Source organism: Anguilla anguilla, chromosome 4, assembly GCF_013347855.1.
Source record: "Anguilla anguilla isolate fAngAng1 chromosome 4, fAngAng1.pri, whole genome shotgun sequence".
NCBI lineage: Eukaryota > Metazoa > Chordata > Actinopteri > Anguilliformes > Anguillidae > Anguilla > Anguilla anguilla.
In genome coordinates this window covers 58054355-58070441 of record NC_049204.1, presented here as the reverse complement: position 1 = coordinate 58070441, position 16087 = coordinate 58054355, and the positions used below count along the sequence as shown (strand labels likewise).

Here is a 16087-nt window from a genome sequence, read left to right as displayed (position 1 = left end):
TTTAAAAGACCTCTGAGTGCATGTTTTGAATGCCACTCCTGTTGCCTAACTTGTTTGTGCGCTAGTCCTAAATTCTTCGGTGTGATTTGATGAAATGGTGAGTGATTAAGTATTTATTATGGCCAGATCTCAGATTATACTAACAAAAGCTCACTACAAAGAACTATTTTTTAAGGCTGTGTCTGAAATCTGTAGTGAATTGTAACTCCAGACCATAAGCCTTCTGGTTTTTATGGTTTGATGTTAATATAGGCTACTTGCATATGTTTAAGCTTGTGTGTATGTCCATGCCTTTGCCTTAATGTGGTCAGCTGATTGCTTTATTTTGAGTGCTTATTGTATTTCGAAAGACTTTAATTCCATTTTTTTGTCTTTCGTCACATGGTTTACCACTTAAGAGATTTATATAAATCTATAAATCTGTAGGCATTTAAGAAAATCATATAATTTTTGTTATAGGGCTGGACTTTTGCATAATTATTGGCATTAGAGGGCTGGATTTTTGCACAATTATTGGCATTGTTTATTATTTCCCCATGTTCATCTTTGACATTTCCATGCAGCTTTGTGTGAGTGTGTGAGCCTTCTGTAAATCTTTAGAAGAGAATGTCAAATATAGTGATGCTGTTATTATGTTGTCATGTGAACGGTGTCCTTTTGGTAAAGAAGTTGTTTGCTAGAGGCAACCGAGGTGTGTGTGTGTGCAGTGTGCACAGTGCCAACCAAGGTGTCTTCAGTTTTGGGCCTGCCAGTCATTTTGGACCCTGGTATTTTGTTTGTGTCACTAAGGGGTCACAAACAAAGGAACTGAGCTTATATTAAATCTTCTGTGGGCAGACAGTGGGGTTTCAGCCTCAGGGGAGTCAAGTCATTGTTGTTTGATGCCTTTATTCTCTTTTTGCCATTTCAGTATCTGTTTTGGAATTTTGGCTAAAAGTGTGCTAGTTGTTAACTGCTATTTACATGTGGTGCTCATTCAATTGCTTCCATGATAAAGGACTGTTGATTGACATGTTTTTTTGTGTTCATGTAGGTAAGAAGCAACAACTAGGCTATATTTGGCTTAATTTAGCCCTACATTGTGTAGAGAGCTTTTTTCATTTCAGGAGAACCTTGTTGTGTCTATGAACTGATTATTGCAATTCTACGTTTTATTTTGAAAAAATTAAGAAGAAGCATCTAAAGGTTGTCTTTGAAATTTTTTGAAAAAACTTTACTACAAATGTGCAGATGTGCTACTCTCCTTGAGCAGTATTGCAACACCCCAACATAGGTAAATTATTACGTCATATTGCAAACAAATTAAACCCATCTTTCTTTGAGTCTTTTTTTTTACCCCAAAATCACATGTCAAACAAATCCTTTTTTTTTTCTTCAGAATTTGACTACTGCAACACTACAAAGTAGCCTAATTGAAATTCTTATATGTATCCTCAAGTGTAGACCAGACTGAAAAGCCATAGGAAGTGGAAATCATTTATGAGCCAGAATGGCGTTTTACATCACAAATTTATTATGAACACATGCTATTATAAACTTGGATCTTTGTTAATGAAATTAAATTTGTTTCAGATGCCAGTGTGTCTCTGGTTCCATAATGATTCTGACTTTGCTAGCAGTTTTCATTGCTGGTGCCTTTCCTTGCAGTTTTATTGAGGTGCTTTGCTTGATGTTTATGGAGAGCCAGATATTGTTACTGTGCTGCAGTGTTTTTTTAATAAACACGCAGCACTGACTCAAGGTGCAATGTTTCCTCTTGTCGAAAGGTGCCTCAGTAATGTATTTACTGGTACCTGGTACTGCTGAGGAGATATCACATGATAATTGCACAAACCAGTGCTGCAGACTGTATAATATATATGCCTAAATATGATACTTTGATAAGTCTGAGCCAGACAGGCTTCAGCTTATCATTTCAGTCGGACTTGATAGGAATCTCTGTATCCTTTGCCCATTTTGTTTAGCAAAAGATACAAAAAAAAAAAATCAAAGTCAAAAAGTGTCTGTTACCTGCTCTTTTATTCGGTTTGTAGCCAAGTCATAGTGTGACACAGTTCCTCTCATCCTGTACAACAGTACAACAGACACATGTGGCTGAAGAAAGGCTGACTCTGACTTGGAGCCCTTCACACACTTTGGCCGGTTGTTTGCTCAGGCCATCTGTTACGCAGAGGGCATATGCATGAGATGGAAGGGAGGCTGTCTCCCTCCCGAGCAATATGGCCGCCGAGTTCACTTTCTTTTTTTTGGTCCTGCTCTGGTCCTGCGGTGTTGGGGGCCCATCACTGGAATCTCACGCCAGGCGACTGCACACTGTTTGCATAGCGTTCGGCCTGTTCGACTTATGGTGCACTTTCTGACATGCGGAGTCCCTCTCCGGAGATAATCCCAGGGGGAAGTGACGCAGCTGAATCTGTGCGTTGTTGATCTTCGACATATTTTGTATTGATCCCCGGCGCTCACACACGAACCATTTCTAAATTCCCAACCCTGTGTATTCCTGTTCAAAAGTCTCCTCGAAAACCTGAATCCTAACATGGTTAGAGTAGGGGAGGGGGCACCACAGCAGGATAACACAGATTTATGTCGTAGAAATTACAGATTAATTCCTTTGAATGGCCTACGGTTTCACATTTTTTAATCATCATGTGGACATTTGGACTTTCAGAACACATTTTTGAAATGAAGAGAAAAAAATGTATATTTTTATTATTTTTATGAATTATGATCTATGTATCTACAGTATACACATTTGGAACAACTTTTCTTTTTGCAAATACAAAACAAAATTCAATTCACACAGCAGTACAGCTATATTTTACTCTTCATTTTACATGATTTATTATGGCATGATTGATTATCCAATTGTTATTGATAGAAAGAGCCGAAGTTGAGTGACCTTACAGCTGTGAGGTTCACCAGAGCAGTAAGCTCTGGTTTGTAAGGAGAAGCTGCGTGAAGAGCCAGATATGAGACTGCTCAGTAGAAACTGATTTTTGTGAACATTTTTAATTTTGTGTGAACACCTTCTAAATCAGAACACAAGTTCATAATTGTTTTTGTTTTTTTTGAGTATCATGGCCAGGAAGGGAACTCTTCTGTTAGTTCTAAGACTCTTTTAGAGTAGTTATACCCAATTTGAAGACCTATTAGTTCATTATTTTTAGAAAAAAAACAGGAAGAGAGTCTTGCCTCCTTCAGCATTAAAACAAAGTAAGGCACAGTATATATTTGGCCCTGAATTGTTAATTATTTTTAAATGCTCTTGCATGCTGTGTGCTAGAATTGAAGTGACTTCAAGCATGTCTTAAATTGCATTTGTCTTGAAGACCTCTGATAATGACATAAAAAAAAAAAAATTCTCTCACCATGTTCAGGGTCTGATATGACAGATTGTTTTAGGTTTTTATTTTTCACAATTAAAAAAAAAAATCATCTTATCTTGAGGAGGGGGAGTTCTGTCTGGTTGTAGATTTACTCATATGTTTATCTGCCTCTAAAGGCAAAAATAGGGGAGATGATTGTAAATCTTTTGCTACAGACTGGAATGTTGAGCGTGTGAGAGCATGCTTCTGGTGTATTATGAAAGACCCCCTTAAAGGTATGCACTTCCTGTTAAGAGAGTGCAATTCGACGCAAGTAGATTAACACTGAACAAAACTCCGGGAATTCATAATTATCAGAAATTATAAGAAATGAATGCAAGATTTTTTGGTATTTTGGTCAAATGCTTCCGTTATTTTCTGTTTGTTTGAAACCTCAGTACAGTACAGTTTTTATATTTTAATTATAATAGAAGGTTTGCAACTATTTTCTCCAATGTAGTGTAATAGGAGTACATTGGAGAACCACATGCTTAGCATTTCATTTGGCTTTATGGGCATGTTGAAATCTTGCACACACAGCTGATAAGAGTTAGAAGAGCAAGAAAGATCAAGAGCAAGAAAGAGTATGGCTAATAGTTATTTTTTGGAATGACAATTTGTCGCTTTCATAATAGGTTTTGACTTGCTTGTGCATCTGAAGAAAACATTGCTGCAGTCAGGGAATTTGTAATAATCATTTCTTTCTATTATTTGAATTAAAGCACTAATGGCAGTTGAAAAGCAGCAGCCTAGCAGACAAGCATATCCTCTTCATAAATGTACCCTCAAAATGCTGCATAAAACACCAATTCTTATGGTGCCCATTTTCTACATAGAAGAAAGGTAAGTTTTTTTGTGCATTGTGTGCACATCCAACTCCAGCTGGGTACAGGTGCAGGATGAAATTCGCAACTGATGTTTGCCTGATGAAGACCCTGTTGGTCGGAACGTTGCATTTAAATATATAAATTCAGTCTGCGGACACTTTTTCTTTGTTTCTCATTTCCTGCATAGCATTATTTTTATTGTGCAGATGAAACGCAGTCTCTTGAAACAGCTCTTTATAATTGTGCGCAGTGTTAATTAAATTCACTGTGTCCCCCAACCACCCCCCCCCCCCCACATGCATTTGTTGTGTAAGTGAAAATTGTTAAATCTGTTTCCTTGAGGAAAAGTAACTTGTCATTAACATGTTAAGGAACTAGTCTGGGAGAATAGGTACCTCAAAACAATCTTTAATGTGATCTCTGAAGCATGTTGGATCAGGAACCTGCAAGGACCCTTGCTTCTTTGAATTCTTTTTCAACGTAGATGTTATTGTTGTCTGAACCTTTTATGCATTATGAAAGCCTTGGCTTCTGATGCAAAAGATATTTCAGTGTTTTATCTCTCGTCGCATGCTTTTTCTCTTGAGTGTAAGAAGTCAAAGGCTCATATAAGGGAATACTTCAGTGTGTTTTTGTTTAAGGCACACTATTCAGTAAATTCAGTTAGAAATTTTGTAATTTCTATTTCTTGTATAAAGGTTTTTTTTTAAAACAGCCTTGTATCAGATATATACTGGCATTATTCTTTAATGTAAATCTGCTGTTACAATCTGAAGAGTTAAAGCTGGCTGGTGTGTGTTTTTTTTTTTTTTTACATTTTTTTTTTTAGCTGTGATGAGCAGTCCTCACAGCACCTTAACTTCTGTGTTCCCTTTGCATGCTGATAAAGGACACTGCAGAAACATGCCCACTGTGTCCTGATTCCACTCCCATCTAGGCCTATATAAAACATTATATTCGCTGCAGCGTTGCTATTTTATTTTTCCTGCATTGCTTCTTACCAAACTCCAAATTCTCAGAGTATGTTTAGCCTTCTCTTTATTGTTACAGCTGTCTTTCAAGTATTTTCTTTTTTTTTTTTTTTTGCACTGTGATAAAGAATATGTGCTTTTCCGCAATTCGGAGCACTCTCTGTGTGACCTCGGTTATTTCTGCATATGCACATTACCCTCGGGTGGAAGTCATCCACATTTAATTTGCTGGTGTGGCTCGCCAAGGGCTTGCAACTTATAATTAAAAGTTTGTGCCTGGTCAAAGTAGATCAGGACAAAACAAAACCAACTGCGGTCAGACTTCTCACATGCAAGCAAGATACGTTTCAGATTCTAACTGCGTAGTAAATGCATGAAAATATCTCTCTAGTGGTAGGGTAAACTACTAGCAGTCCAAACGGAAATAGTGATTTGGATCTTATTCTTACATTCTCTTAAACTTACATTCTCAGATATTGAGGATAAACCCACAGTAGGTCATTCATTCTTCATATATAGTATGTGTCCGACTGAGAAAAAGAGAGAGAGATACCTTTCTTACTTAGGCTAATTATCATATAATGTTACACAGACATTGTGAATGTAGATGCATTTACTTGCAAATCACTATCAGTTAAGCCTTATATGTTTCATGATACAATTGTGGTCTATAAGCCAGTGAAGCACATAGTTATCCTTCCAGGAATATACTAAAGAAAATCTACTTGTAAGCCATTGTTGCACAGTGATTTGAGGAATAATGGATGGGGCATCTTTGTTTTGAGTACAAGAGTTACCTTTAAATGCGTATACAGTCTGTGGCTGCCATTTGTCTGCAAAGCAGTGTTATCTATTGGTATGGCCTGGATATCCCTATGTGCTTCTCAGCTATATATTAAAAGGATAATATCTCCTGATGATCATGTGAGTGGCTGAACAAGTGTGGTGCATGCTAGGATACTCATGTTTGCTTGTTCCCTTGCAGCCTTGATTGAAAATGTCCACAGCTCCATCACAGCCACCAGGGAGCTGAGAGTCAGTGCATTTAGTGAGACCCGGTCCCCCCTCAACACCATCACCGTCTCCAAGAAGCGCAACTGGCTTCAGCAGAGCTCTGGGAAGGATGGCCTGCCTACCACGGGAGCAGTGGAGGACCACGGTCAGGCAGCCGGTTCCCCTGGACCCCCCTCCGAGGGCCGCAGGCCGGCGCCCCCCGTAGCCCCGGTGGCTCACTGCAAGCCCCTTCGTCTGCACCTCTCTCACGTCGCCGCGACCCACGCCAGGACCGGCGCCCAGCCCAGGGCTGTGGACCCGGCCGAGGAGAACGACGCCGACGACGAAGGGGAGATCTGGTACAACCCCATCCCCGAGGACGAGGAGCCCGAGCTGGGCCCCCACGGCGGCGCGGCGCGGCTGCAGGTCCCCCCGGCGCCAGAGCGCGCGCCCCCCCAGAGGAGGAGCAGCGGCAGGGACTCTGAACGGGCTCGCGGGGTGTCTCCCACTGGTCTGGAGGGTGCGGGGGAATGTCAAGGCAGCTCAGGCAACGAGGCAAGTCACGCAAATACCACACATTCCACGGAGCCCGCACAGCTGCACAGGCAGATGTTCGCGTGCAAGCCTGCAGACGAAAACTCGGCACCCAAGGCCACGGCTTCAGGTACGGTCCATCTCCTCAGAAATCGTTTAGGAAAACTATCTGCTGGTGGTCATTTTCAGCAAGCGTTTCTTAATGCAGAGGACAAAACCTTGGCTCTCTTTAATCTTGGTTAGACCAAAAATAGCCACGGGCAACAGTAGATGGCTGTGTAATAAAAGTGTTGCCTCGTCACTTAAGAGCAGGCAACATTTTTATTAATCGATTAAGGTCAGCTACTTTCCACCGTTGCTTTTAAGCATAATTTCCTATTTACTCCGTATCCTGTTACATAATGCAAGTGGGTGGGCACATACGCCCAAAGTATCATTATATGCTTATAAAAGGCATTATATTGTTTTGGTTTTTGTTGTCAAATGAATCACAGCCATCCTCTGTTTGTAATCTTGACTCAGTGGAGGTGATGAGCCCAGCTGAGCTCTCTTGTTTCCAGGGCGCTGTGCACTTATAGTCATGGCGTCTTAATAGACTGACTCATTTACAAATGCGGCTACTCTGGGTGAGAAAGAACTCCCAAAGGGAATTACTGTCACCCTGCTGGCCAGTCTACGGAAGTCCTGGCATAATGCTACAGCTCCCTTTGAATAAGGCATTTAACCAAGATAACTGGCCCTGATGTCCTGGTAAAATTCATACAGAACTAACACTACCCCTGGTCAATTAATCCTCCTCTCTACATTTGATTGGTTACACAATCCTTTCTCACATTATCTACCCACTTTGGTTCATCAGCTGCAATCTTAGTTGTAAAAGGCCGAATTGAAACTTTAGTAGCCCGTAAGAATTTGAAAATATTGTATTTCATACCATTCTCAGTTATTAGTATGAGTTGAGACTGTGTTGCTGTGCACTGATATGATAACACAATGTCATGTATAATGAAAGGTGGCACACATCATTGATAAAACGTGTTTGTTATTTCTTTTGATGTGGCTACAGCAGCTTTGTCATTTTGACAAATCTCAGACTGAACCCATAATTATAATTTTTGGGAAAAATTACCCTTGGCATGCAAAATCCCCCCAAGAGTGCACAGAATTGGCACTCTTAATCTCTCTCAAGGCAGCCATGTCTTTTTGTCGAAATCAGTATCTTTGCACAGAGTGACCAATGATTTTATATTTTTGCTGGCTACACTGCTGAATAACAACATTGAAACAAAGGAATATGAACTTCTTCCGGGGAAAGTTTGGGCTTTTATGGGCATCTTTGTGAGAAAGTTATATTGTGTGTCATTCTGTGAGCTTTAAGGCTTCACTAGCTTATAGCAAGTGGTTTAGAGATAAGTGAAGGTAAATATGTAAGTAAAGCTAAATCTGTATGCACTTTGTGCAACTTAGTATGAAATGTGTAATTATTATTATTATTAATATTATATAATATAATTATAATATATTAATAAATAGGAAATTCATTTTCTGAGGAAATAAAAATTAGAGAAACATTGAAATGCTCCACTAAAAAAAAGTGTTTTCTCGTGATTATATACATTTAAATAAAATGGTATTCATTTTAAAGAATATTTTCTGTTTTCGGCTATTTATATTTACATAGGCTAATCACTCAATAGTTTAAAAAAGTATTTTTTGTTTTGTGCAAATATACCCAATGAACAGATGGGTATATTTGCCCATTTACAATGCTCTGCTTGTCCGTGTGTCACTGTGGCAAAGACACTGGCATGAGTGACAGTTGGTAAACAAGTAGAGCCTCTTTGATGGGCCACATTGTGGTTCTTCTCAGAGAAATCACGTGCTGCCCTCGCCAAGGCCTTTACAGTGGAGGGGTTTACAAGGAGGGATTTGAATTAATGCGTAAAAGATTAAAACGGGTTCTGAACACTCAACAGCAAAGATTAGGCTAAATTAAATCAGTGAATAAATTTAAACAAGTCAATGAGTATTAATCATTTTTCCCTAACCAATAAACGTTTTTGCAATTTAGTGTTTTTATTGTTCAAGACAATTTTATGGCATTATAAAATACTAAAATGTTTACAGTTTCTTGTTGAATATTAGTGTAAAACAATTTTTCTCTGTTAATGTAGTAGCATCATTTTTGAAGAAACATACAAAGACGGTGAATCTTGAAATATTGTGATAGTCTTTGTTGCTTGGTTTTGAAAGGAGTTCTTTTTTTTTTTTTTTGAACTGGTTGTTGTTGACTTTTGTGGTTGCCTGTGATGTTTACCAGTGCCATCCCGTGTAGTATTTCAATAAACCCCAGCATTTATTTGACATCACAGAGGCAGCCAGTGGTGGTTATCTTAGCCAGTGCTGTTAAGTAGCTTGTTGCGCTGTCATGGTGATGAGTCTTGATTGACACGCCACTGCCTCTCTCAGCTAGTTAAAATGCCTGTAATCCTTCGGGATGTAATCTGAGTCGACATCCTATCTAAATGTGACTGCAGCATGCTGGGCAAAGTGGCTAGTGGTACTCTCACGTGTTTGAAAGGTAAGAGCCTTTTCATTAAAAGTAAATCAACTTCTGTAAATCAATCTATGCCTCAAAATTGTTCAGCAATGATGACATTTTTAGACATCAAAAATAAACACCAGGTAGCTCCTACAGTTGTATTTTGTTACTAATTTTGTGTAAAATATTCCTGCGATTGTTGTAACTAACTTTAACTTTATCTCAGAAATGGAAGAAAGAGTGTATTGAAATTGCTATAGGCTTTGCACTGAGAATGTGTGAATCCATACTAAAATGTATTTAGACCGTGAGGTACAGCCTAACCATTACATTGCTGTAAAGTGTAGAGTTCTGTGGGACAGAGCAGACGCTGAACTGTAAAATGTAAGGAACAGTTGGACCACCACTTCGATCAAGACCCCATGATTAGTGCCTCATTCCAGGCGTATCCATGTGGGGGGGGGCGGGGAGATGAAAAACAAAAGGAACCCTCAGTGTTGCCCAGACCCTGAACAGTTAATGGCTCCTTGTGGAGTCCCAGGTTTCTGCAGTGTGAGCAAGTGCTCTGTGATTTGGAGAGAACACAAATAGAGCACCGAGCAGCACACCATTCAAATTGTAAATGTCTCTTCACCTTGCTGCAGTGAGACTGAGTGTTATTAAAGTCAGGTTCCAATGTTTGCAGTGATTTAGGAATATGGAGCAGAGACAGAAGCTGTTCCATTTGGCTGCAGTCTGATACCATCAGTAAGTTAAGCCATCATTGGGAGCTTTCTCCATGCAACTTTATGCACACTAGAGGCATTGAGTTATGAGTGTTGTCAGTGCATTAGATACTATTTCATGGTTGTTATGGTAAATCAGGGAAGAATGGTTCTAGATGGTAATTTGATTAGAGTTGACTGTTTGAATCAAGGGACGTGCTGGGTGCCTCAGACAACAAGTCTGATAATACAGACGGGGCTTGAGGTTGTAGCTGAGAGAAATAGACATGGGCGAGCAGCCATCTTCTGGCAGTGACAAGCCTTGCATGCCCTCTCCTGTGGTAGACGGCATGGATTTTTTATAACCTTTATAAAGAAGCACCTAACCTCTTGTTGTCCTGTGTTTCATAGATCTAGTATTTTATTTAACTTTGTTGCCAACCAAATTCTTCAGTTATTTCTGTTGTCTTTTTTTGTTTAAATATGTGTGGTTCATAGGTCTGTTATGAAATCAAGGGAAGAACAGGAACTTGGTAACATTTATTCATACATGTGTGGTGCTTGTTTATTTTTGTGTGAAATAAAAATAAAAAAATAAATAAAATCAATAATCTGAGGTTGTGGTCGTGCAGGAAGGACTGGGCTGAAGGATAGGGCAGTAGGCTCCTTTTTAGCCTCCCCTGTTTGGTTACTCGACCAGCAGCGGCTCCCGGTCCATCAGCACCTGTCCCTGCCGGGCCTTAGTAAGAGCCCTCACGGGCTGCGAACGGGGACCCGTGCTTTGTCAGAGGGTGTTACAGGCTGGGCGCCTGAGGACTCTGAGGTTGGGGGGGTTGGTTGCGGAGGAGTCGTTCGGTCTTCTCTGGTTCCAGTGCGTGGAATGCAGCTTTTCACCCTCTGATCCGTGGCTCGGCCCTGGGGGTAGGGTTTCAGCCAGGGGTAGCAGAGCCTCGGGCAGGGAGCGGTGTCTGCATTTATGGCCTCGGTGTGAATGATGCCGCAGGGCGGGGCAGATGTGTTGTTGCCTGGCGATCTGGCACAATATCTCCACGTTCATCATGAGGTATCAGCTGATCAGGCTGTTTTTGCCTGAAGCTTGGGACGGTTATAATATCGAGTGGCAAGGGCAAAGCAATTCTAATTTTTAAATGCGTGTGATGTTTGTATGTTTTAAAAAGGTGCTTCTCCATCCAGTTCCTCTGAAATGAACTGAGAATTTGGCTTGTATCTGTGCATAAAGAAAAGCTGCCTTTCATGAAAATATGTCTCTATTGTTTCTACATTTAGCTTTTTGACAAACATTTTATTTAATGAATTGCATACATTCAGAATTTTCCTTTCAAAGGCATTTCCAAGTGGAGACATTTGGGAGAGGTGAATCAATAGAAACAAACTCAAACAATAGAAACCAAATTCCGAAACGGTTTTCCTTTCCACGGTCTGGTTTAAAGCTGATGCAGGCTTGTGGAAAAAATGGTTTCGGTACAATTTCCTTTGGAGGCTCTTCCAGGAAGTGTGCGTGAATGGATGTGCAAACTGTACAGAGCTGCCCTGAAAAACTTGTACTGTAGGCAGTGAGTTCCTTCAAAGTTGGGCCCTCAGACCCACAGATGTTACTTGGCATTTCCAAGGGTGTTCGCGCACAGTGACCACCTTGTGGGATCCAGCCCCGAGCTGGACACCATCTCCACCAGCTTCCTCTTTCAGCATTTGCGCAAATTATTGGCAGGAAGACTGAAAAGGGAAATATTCATGAAAAACGGGGGGGCTAAACATGGCTGTGATTATTACGGAATGCTGCGGGACTGCCCAGCCGTCGAGCTGGGCTCTGATTCGCAGGACAAGGGGCCTTTGTCTCTCATCTGTCGAGACCCACGGCTCCTGTCCCACTCTTGCCAGAATAGCACAGCAGGCCTTCTGAAAATAGAGCTGGCCCCGTTGGCAGCCGCTGCCACTGCTCACTGCTGCAGAGAGCCAACAGAACCGCTCTTTGTTTTAGGAGTGCAGAGGAATCACAGTTAAAAACAAAAACAAAACTAGAATTGTGCGTCAGTGAGAAATTTGAGGGAACAGAAGCACTTTGTCCCCGGAGCCCATTTCTGTGGTTACAAAATGAAATGACCGAGTATCTTTGTCACCTTTTTATGTTTTTTTTTTTTTTTTTTTTGAAGACCAAATGTTAAAACCTATTTTGGTTCCTGGCCCCAAAGTCTTCTCATTGATGCCAACTTCGTTTGGTGAATAATCATTTTTTCCTGTCTCCATTGGTGCGTTCATATAAAATATGAAATGAGAATATGTGCGTTTTTCAAGACTTGATCTTTTAATTTTCCTTCAGAAACTTTGCTTCTGAGCATTTTTGGTGCTGGATGTTTTCGCTGATGATTTGCCATAGATTTCCTCTAATGTGCTAGAGAGAGAGTGTATTGAAGTAGGACATCCTGTTAGTAGCACAAATAAAAATGTCTTTTTTTTTTTTTTTTTTCAAAGATTTGGATAGCAGTGGGAGTCCCTAGTTCTACAAATTATTCTTTAATCTAAAATGGGAAAAAAATCTGTGTGCCATGTTCCCAGTTCTGTCTGAAGACAGACAGATTAGTACACAGATCGACTACTTTAGCCTTGTGAACTCAACACAAAAGAAAAGAATAAGTTGTCTGCCCTGGAGGTTTTGTGGGGTAAATGAATACGTTTCTTACGCAAACAGCAGACGTATTCAGCAAAGGTTCTCCAAGGCCATGCCTGAGAAAGATGTTTTTAGAACTACAGCGTATTCGACAGTGTTTCTTCGACAAATTGTTTGTTTTGAGATGTATTTTTGCTTTCCTGCAATAAAATTTTCAATTTTTATTTAATTTTTCTAATGTTTTTTTGCTGGAATAATGATGGTTTAGCCTGCAAAAGCAGCTGAAGCAGTGTTAAATTTCATTTACTAGACTGGACTAGATTAAGATTGGATTAAATGAAATGAAACTAACAATGAGACCACAAGAATGTATTATGTTGAGATGTGTGCAATCTCTTTTCAATGCACTGTTTTGTAATAGTCTTTCTTTAGAGCTGTTTCAGTCAATAAAAGGAATCTGAACTTAATTTACAGATCCTGTGTTGATTGTTAAAAGTCTTGTGATGATGTATAACGTATGACCTCCTGTTGAATTATTGTGCTCCAAAGAATAAACTACCAGCAATGCTTTTTTTATTTTATTTTTCTATTTTTCCCTAAAACATCATAAAAGTCAGTGGCCTGAGACAGAGATATATTTTTAAAACTGCTCTGTTCGTTGCTTAAATGTTGTATGCCATTGTATTTGACTTCCACAAACGATTTGTGTCTGTGCTAACCTTGGCCATTTTGTTTCGTGTGTTTCCCACAGATGGCACTGAACTGTCAAACCCTGGCTTCTCACCTCCTTCCAGCCCCAACCCCCTAAAAAAGGGAAGCGCCATCAACTGGTCCTTTCCAGACAAAATCAAGTCTCCCCGCACTGTGAGGAAACTATCTATGAAGATGAAGAAACTTCCGGAACTCAGCAGAAAGCTGAGCGTGAAAGGGACCCCCAGCATTAGCCTGCCGGAGCCACGACCCTCTTCCCCAAAAAGTCACGGCGGGGTGGAGCCTGGCCCTGGCCCTGGCCCTGGCCCTGCTCGTCTGTCCCCCGGGGTCGGCCAGACGGCGGCCAGCAGAAACGTCATCTCCCGCTACCACCTGGACAGCAGCGTGTCCACGCAGCACAGCTACAGCAAGAAGAGCAGCAGCGGGGGCTCCAAGTCCGCCAGTAAAGGGGGCTACCTCAGCGACGGCGACTCGCCCGAGCTGGTGGCCAAGTCCGGGAAGCACGGCTCCGAGGGCAAGGCAGGGAAGAGTAAGGAGCCCCCGGCCAACTGCAGCCCCAAGCTGCACGGCACCGAGCTGGACATCGACGCCTTCCGCCACTACAGCTTCACGGAGCAGCCGAAGTGCGCGCAGTACATCTCGGGCCTGATGAGCCTGCACTTCTACGGGGCGGAGGACCTGAAGCCCCCCCGGATGGACTCCCGCGACGTCTACTGCGCCATTCAGGTGGACTCTGTCAACAAGGCCCGCACGGCCCTGCTCACCTGCAGGACCACCTTCCTGGACATGGACCACACCTTCAACATCGAGCTGGAGAACGCCCAGCACCTGAAGCTGGTGGTGTTCAGCTGGGAGCCCACGCCGCGCAAGAACCGCGTGTGCTGCCACGGAACGGTGGTGCTGCCCACCCTCTTCAGGGTCACCAAGACGCACCAGCTGGCCGTCAAGCTGGAGCCCCGGGGCATGATCTACGTGAAGCTCAACCTCATGGACCAGTGGCAGAACTCGCTGGACGGGCCCGACGTGGAGCGCGACCCCCTGGTGTTCGGGGTGGAGGCCTGGAGGGTGGTGGAGCGGGAGGGCGCCGGGCTGATGGTGCCCCTGCTCATCGAGAGGTGCATCACGGAGATCGAGAAGCGGGGCTGCCAGGTGAGCTTTCCGGGGTTCTGCTTTTAGGAGAGAGTATCCACTGTGGACTGTCCAAGCCAAACATCTAAAGTGACTCTTCATTGTTATATATCTGTATACTGCTATATAGATTACAGTGCTATTTTAATAGGTGATAGCATTGCAAAGTAGTGTTATTGGGCTCTATGACTGGGACATGGGGGGTGGCGGGGGGTTGTTGCACATATGCCAAATCTCATTTTTCCCCCCTCTTTGAAGCCACTGTCACCAGAGTGAGACCCTGGCTTTCGTTTCTCCTAATTGGAGTGGAGACGCTGGCAGTAAAAGTGTCTGGCCGCCGCTCGCGCGCTATCCTTCACCGGCGGGGCCCGGGGGCCGCTCCGGGCCGCCCCGGGTCTATAAAGAGCATTTATCAGCCGCGGGCTGCAGGGCCTGTCCTTTAATCCTGAGAGCTCTCTGTATTAATTAGAAAAGCACGCGGCCCTGGCAGGCACAGCTGGTGCTGAGCAGGGGCAGACGCAGGATGTTATTAAAGCGGTAGGGGCCCTTATCCCAGCCTCCTCTCGCCTCCGTCTGCGACGGGAGGGGGGGGGGTCTACGCCAGATTAGGAGGAATTTATAGGACGTGTCACCGAGGCATGCGGGACGGGCTGGCGGTATCTCTTTAAATGCCTCTTTTTGCCTGGAGCACGTTTTATTTTTGAAAGAGAGGAGGGAAAGAGAGAGGCTTCGCCGGCACGGAAAAATGGGTCTGGACGCCTGTCGCGAAAACGGAGCACGCCTCGCGGGCGCTACGGCTGTTGATGTTTTCCAGCTCCTCAGACGGTTTCGTCTCAGGAAGGCGTGCGAGGCACATGCGCGGTGTGCGCCTAAACACAGCGTGCGCCGCGAGGGCCGATTTGGCGCAATACTTTTTTTTTTTTTTTTAAGCGAGGGAAGAACGAAATTCAGGCTCGTTTTCGGCATGTCCAGAATGTCACGAGAGCTAAGAGACTTTTGAAATACCGCAGCCCACATTCTCTTTACCTGGAAAAACTTCCACCTTTCCTGCAGAAGCTCCTGACATCCTGCCCTGTGCAGATTTTTCTTTTTTTAAATTAGAAAGAAAACAAAGACTGGGAGTTTTTTTTTTTTTCTTTTTTCATTGTTAGTTGGCAGTACTGGCAGTAGGTTGCTAGATGTTATTACAAACTGCGCTGGTAGGAGAGGTCAAAAGGTGATGGCCTCTGTCATTGGTAATAGCGCAGGTGCAACTGTCTTTCGCCGACCCATTGAGCTGCTATCTCTCCACTCACTGACCTGCTCAATTGAGTTTGTCGGTTCCTTTGCTGTTTAAATATCAAACAGTCAGACCTTCCCTGGACTGGACATCCGGGTGACTCAGAGTACTTCAGGAAACAAATATTTCAGCACAGGAAATATTTTGGTTCTTTTTAATTAGCCTGAGCCGGAGCTATTGTTTCCTATTGGTGATGTGCGTCGCTCATCGCTGGGAGATAGCACAGGAACTCTTCTCAGCCAATGTATGCGGCTTCCTTTGTTGCCAAAGGAACTCTCCCGCTATAACAGTCTGCTAGTTCCTGGCGTCTGTTAGCACACGTAGAAAACCAAAATCCCCACCTTTTCTGTTCATGCTGGTTCACTGTCATGCTGTATGGAACAAAATGATATCGACATAGAAGGCTA

General features: G+C 42.7%; 1 protein-coding gene across 5 annotated transcripts in view; it reads left to right on the top strand.

Moving 5' to 3' along the window:
• syde2 (synapse defective 1, Rho GTPase, homolog 2 (C. elegans)) overlaps window positions 1-16087 on the top strand; it is a 34687-nt gene that overhangs the window by 3364 nt on the left and 15236 nt on the right. For 3 of the 5 annotated variants that reach the window (XM_035414442.1, XM_035414440.1, XM_035414441.1), the window contains 2 exons: window positions 6149-6820; window positions 13314-14422. In XM_035414442.1, the coding sequence (XP_035270333.1) occupies window positions 6149-6820; window positions 13314-14422 (1781 nt within the window). Of the gene's footprint in view, window positions 1-6148; window positions 6821-13313; window positions 14423-16087 lie in introns of those variants that run through there. The other 2 variants (XM_035414443.1, XM_035414444.1) reach the window with 2 other exon arrangements.